Source organism: Panthera pardus, unplaced genomic scaffold (assembly GCF_024362965.1).
Source record: "Panthera pardus isolate Hobbes unplaced genomic scaffold, ASM2436296v1 HiC_scaffold_22, whole genome shotgun sequence".
Taxonomy (NCBI): Eukaryota; Metazoa; Chordata; class Mammalia; order Carnivora; family Felidae; genus Panthera; species Panthera pardus.
In genome coordinates, this window is record NW_026526788.1 from 1,827,043 (window position 1) to 1,832,008 (window position 4,966).

At 48.9% G+C, this 4,966-nt stretch overlaps 1 protein-coding gene across 1 annotated transcript; it reads right to left on the reverse strand.

The window, feature by feature from the left end:
* Positions 1-3,059: 3,059 nt before the first annotated feature.
* LOC109248976 (60S ribosomal protein L21-like) lies at positions 3,060-3,545 on the reverse strand. Its single transcript, XM_053910166.1, has one exon. The coding sequence runs from the start codon at positions 3,540-3,542 to the stop codon at positions 3,060-3,062; it is 483 nt and encodes a 160-aa protein (XP_053766141.1). The 5' UTR covers positions 3,543-3,545.
* Positions 3,546-4,966: the final 1,421 nt, after the last annotated feature.

The window sequence follows — 4,966 nt, forward strand, 5'->3', positions numbered from 1 at the left end:
TTCCTTGGAAATAGGAAGTTCTTTGAGAGTTAAGAGCTCCTAATTCTTCTGGAATTCAAGCAGATTTTCACATGCTTTGTCAGATGCCCAGGAGACTCTTAGCGGGGTATCTCTGCGCGCTGCATTTTACCTCTACCTCGAGGGTTGTTTCCCCCGGGCCGTGTGACGCTGCTGCAAATGTGTGCAAGGTCTGGTCTGTCGATACAACTTCCTGCGGGTGTGGTCTCCCCGTCTGCTGCTGCGCACCAAGGAACTGGGTGATTTTCCCTGTGGTGCTGCGGTGTGGTGGCAGGGAGAGCTGGGTATATTTCCAGGTCAAGCTTGCACGGAAGGTGCGGTTCTCTGGGGTCCCAGCTTTGTGGGAAGGGGTCTTCTGGGATATGCCACTTTGTCCCACGCTCTGTCGCTGTCCCCTTGGCTCCACGAAGCAGTGTAAACTGGAGCTCAGCGTCCCCAAGTTTGGCAAACGCCCCAGGCCGAGAGGTGACTCTTGCTTCTTCTCCCTGTTTCCGTGTTCCCTTGGATTTTGTCCTGCCTGGAAGGGTTAAATTGTAGCGTAGGGCCAACACTGTAGCTTGAAAAATAACAGCTTTGTTCTGACATTGAAGGTCAAGAGATAACAGCCTTGCTTTCCTCTTGTAAATTACACGCCCTACTCTTGTAAATCGGGCTTCACCAATGAAGGAAACAAAAGCTCAAAGAAAAGAGCATCAGAGGCAGGGTCAAGGAGATCCACTGGTTGCAACTTAGTGGCAGAAAGTCTAAAATAATCACCTCATCCGGCAACTGTTTCTAACTCGTCTGGGAACTGTTTCTCTGTTCTGTTCCCAGGTGATGATAAAAGGATGTGATCGGCCATAAAAACTCTGCACCCTGGCTGTTCGAGGCCGCACTCTTATCAAGAGTGTTGGTCCCGATCGGTCGGCCTTGCCTCTCATTGCAATAAACTTTGTTGTGACTGTCACTGGCGCCCGTAGCATTCTGTGTCAGGAGTCGTGTGGATGCAACACTGTCCGTGTCTTGATGTCTTGCCAGCTCATCAGCACTTTGAAGAAGACTTTGATTTTCAACCCTTTTAGAGTTATTTTTAGCCAGAAGGGTGATTTGGGTAATTAGATTGCCATATTGCCAGAGAGAGAACCCCGCAGAGCTGGTCTGTGTGAAACGCAGAGCGAAGAAAATGACGCTTAATAAAATGTGCAGGTTGCTAAATAAAACTCTGCTATTAATTTTGTAAACAGGTATTTCAATCAGGTTGTGTGACTAACACACAAAGTGAGTTTTGCTTTCTTCCTGGGTGGTGGGATGTACCACAGTCAACCGTGTGACTTCCTAAGGAAGGGAGAAAAGGCGTGCGTAGAAGGAAATAGATTACAAAATGCAAGCGAGTGGATTTCTTCCCCTTGTTTAGGATTGTGACAATTCCTAAGGCAAGGTGAAGGAATCTGTGCCAGCGCTCGCTAATTACACAAATAGTCTTGAACCAATAACATTAGCCTTCTGACACTCTTAAATCAGACTTATAAAAATACGTAGAGTTCACCTGCTAACTTCCCCCTGAGTATAGTCACAGAAAGTAAACCAGACTTGAATCCTTTTCTCCTTCGCCCACGTATAAAAACGATTTTTGTCCAGGTGAATGCGGGAGCTCTCCTCCAAGTTCTCATGCCGAGCTCTCCTATTTTAACTCATCAAAAAAGTGAGCAAAACACCCCAGTGGGAGTCTGCTTTCTAAGGAACCAGGTGCTGTCTCCCCCCCTCCATGGATGTTCCACTTCAGTGCGGGTGGACATTGAGTTTTCTTCTTATGGAGGCAGAGGTGGTCTGCAGGTGCTACTAGGCTGGCCTGGGGGACTGGGGACCAGAAGTCGAGACCCTTCCACGGATCGCGTGTTTAAGCCGAGGCTCCGTGCCTTATTAGCGAAAGTATGAGCCGAATCAGATTATGTGCAATTTATTTGTAGGGAGCTTTTGTTCTTGTAGACTTTCATCTAGAGTCAGCTGTTTGACTCCTCCTTCAGGACCTCCTCCTGCCCTGTCCTCCCTCTGCAGGGACTTAGCACACACCGTATCCTCTCCCAGAGCCTGGTCCCGCTTTGGCCCTGGGCTCTCAGCATACTTGCCCCAGATGGACTTCAGCTGCTGGAATGGTCCCATGGAAGGACTGTTATGAGGGAGGGCGTGGCAACGAGAAGAGAAATTTCTAACTGGGGTGAGCTGATAGCAAGGCACTGTGAATGGAGAAGCCGGGCTCGCCTCGATGCTGAGCCCGGCAGGTGGCCTGAAGGACAAGAAAATGAAGATTCTGCTAAGTCGAAACTGACGTCCTCCTGCTGGAAATAAGCCACGGCGTTCATAACCTCTCCAGCTCAAATTCCTATCGCAAGCCCTGATCGGTTTCCGTCTTCCCAAACCTTGTTATTATCACCTAGCTCTCATGCCCCCAAATCGTTGCAGCTGCCTTCGGCATAAGAAAGTCTGGTCCGTCCCGCCAAATGTGGGAGGGTACAGCCCAGGGTGCTGATACCAGGACGTGGAAATCTTTGCGGTCACCCCAGAGGCTGGCTCCCACACTGCCTGATGACGCTTTTCCCACACCCTTTAACATCTTTGAAATTGGGACGCGTCTTACCATGAAAGCTATATCACGGTTTGACAGGCAAAATTCCCATTCCGTACCATACAAAATACTCACGCATCTCATAATCGTGATATCCTAGTCAGGGAAACAGGGTGTGTGTACCTTCAGGATTTAGGGAGGCTGCCTGTCTCCGGGCTGCTTGCCGGGACCACAGTTTCTCCATGCCCCACCCGCCAGTCTAATCGCCACCCGCCGCAGGCACGCCACTCTCCTTCTGTGCCCTTGCTCCCCGCGCCATCCCTTCTGTCGTGCCCTCTTCGGGACTCAATGATCGCATCAGGCACCGAATCCTCCAGGAGCTCTCCCTGACCACTCAAAAGCATCATAGCCTCTCCTCGATACTCCTATGCCGGGTGGGTTTTCTTGTTGGTTTCTTACAGTCTCGAAGTCTTTTATTTATTTATTTATTTTACATTTCTCATGCCATGAATTCATAGGGCATGGGTTCCAGCAGCTCAGGCTCCTGTCCGTCGGTTCTCACGAAGTGTGCTTCGCTGGGTGGGGCCGGCTGGCGCTTCTGTTGCACCCAAGTCTCTTTCTCCTTGGCTTCCTTCTTTCTCTGATCGCTTTCCTTCACACGCTTCAGGAAGCTGTCGCGGCTCTTTGAGTGCTTGACGGGCTCAGCACGTGCATTAATTCTCTTAGCAAGACTCTTGCCCTCAACCTGTTTCTTTACGGCAATGCCAACGGCACGCTGGGCAACGTCGGAGACTCTTCCAGTTTTGCCATGGGAACATTTGTGGGGCGTTCCTTTGTGAGCAGTGCCCATTCCCTGGATGTCCGCAATATCACCTTTCTTGTAGATTCGCATGTATGTTGCCAAAGGAACAGCTCCGTGTTTTCTGAAAGGCCGAGAGAACATCCAGCGGGTACCTCTCCTCTTTCCCTTTGTGTGGGTCATTTTGGCGAATTACTGGAAGATGGCAGTTCCAGCCGAAAGGAAGGCTAGAGACCTGGTGTTTTTAAGAGCGGAATTTCTAGACTCTTCCTAAAACAGCTACAACACACCTCTGCTCCTCAGGGGAAACTAAGTAATCTTATGCACACCAATAATGAACTTCTATCCAAGAATGTACCAGTCAAGTGTTATAAGCCAAAGCTGCAAAGATCCCCATTTCCAGTGGTTCATCAAACTGATGGCTGTTCTCTTCTCTATGACATCTAGGTTCTAGGATTTATTTGGACATGGCTTCTACGCACACCATTGCACAGGATGGGAAAAGGGTGCCTGCCCTATTTCTTTTTCTTTTTTTCATTTATTGTTTTGGAGAGAGAGAGAGAGAGAGGCCATGAATGGAGAGAGGGGCAGAGGGAGAAAGAGAGAGGATCTTAAGCAGGCTCCATGCTCAGTGGGGAGCCCAATCTGGGGCTTGATCCCACGACCCTGGGATCATGACCTGAGCCAGAATCAAGAGTCAGAGGCTCAACCAACCAAGTCACCAGTGCCTGCTCTATTTCTGCTAAAAAAAAAAAAAAAAAAAAAAATAGGGCTTTTGTCCAGCCATGGGGTTAAGAATAAAAGTTCAGTATTTAATGAAATGCTTTTTGATTTTTAAAAAAATTTTTTTTAATTTTTATTTATTTTTGAGAGAGACAGAGACAGAATGCGAGTGGGTGGGACAGAGAGAGAGGGAGACACAGAATCTGAAACAGGCTCCAGGTGCTGAGCTGTCAGCACAGAGCCCGACGCGGGGCTCGAACTCACAAGCTGCGAGATCATGACCTGAGCTGAAGTCGGACACTCAACCGACTGAGCCACCCAGGCGCCCCTCTTTTTGATTTTTTGAATGTTTATGTATTTTTGAGAGACAGAGACAGAGTGCGAGTAGGGGAGGGGCAGAGAGAGAAGGAGACACGGAATCTGAAGCAGGCTCCAGGCTCTGAGCTGTCAGCACAGAGCCAGATGTGGGGCTCGAACCCACAAACCGTGAGATCATGACCTGAGCCGAAGTCAGACGCTTAACCCACTGAGCCACCCAGGCGCCCCAATATGACTCTTGTGTGTACTTTAACTTGTTGCCTTATAATTTTCTCAGGCTTGATTTAAACAGGTGAATTGACGTGGTCTACAGGAATCAGTTTGAAAAGGGGAAATGGATCAAACGCATGAACCACCATTGAAACTGATTAGAAACCCAGTAGGGGATATTATTAAATTTGAGGATTTTCTTCCAGTTACTCGATCGGTTACCACTGGCCTGCTCAGAGGAGAAGCTATGCTGGACCACTGCCAGGAATACACTGGGAAAGATCCAGACTTGTTCTTCTCGGGGACTGGCTGGAAAGCATTTCTCTCATTGACTGGATGCATGGGAAGACAAATCA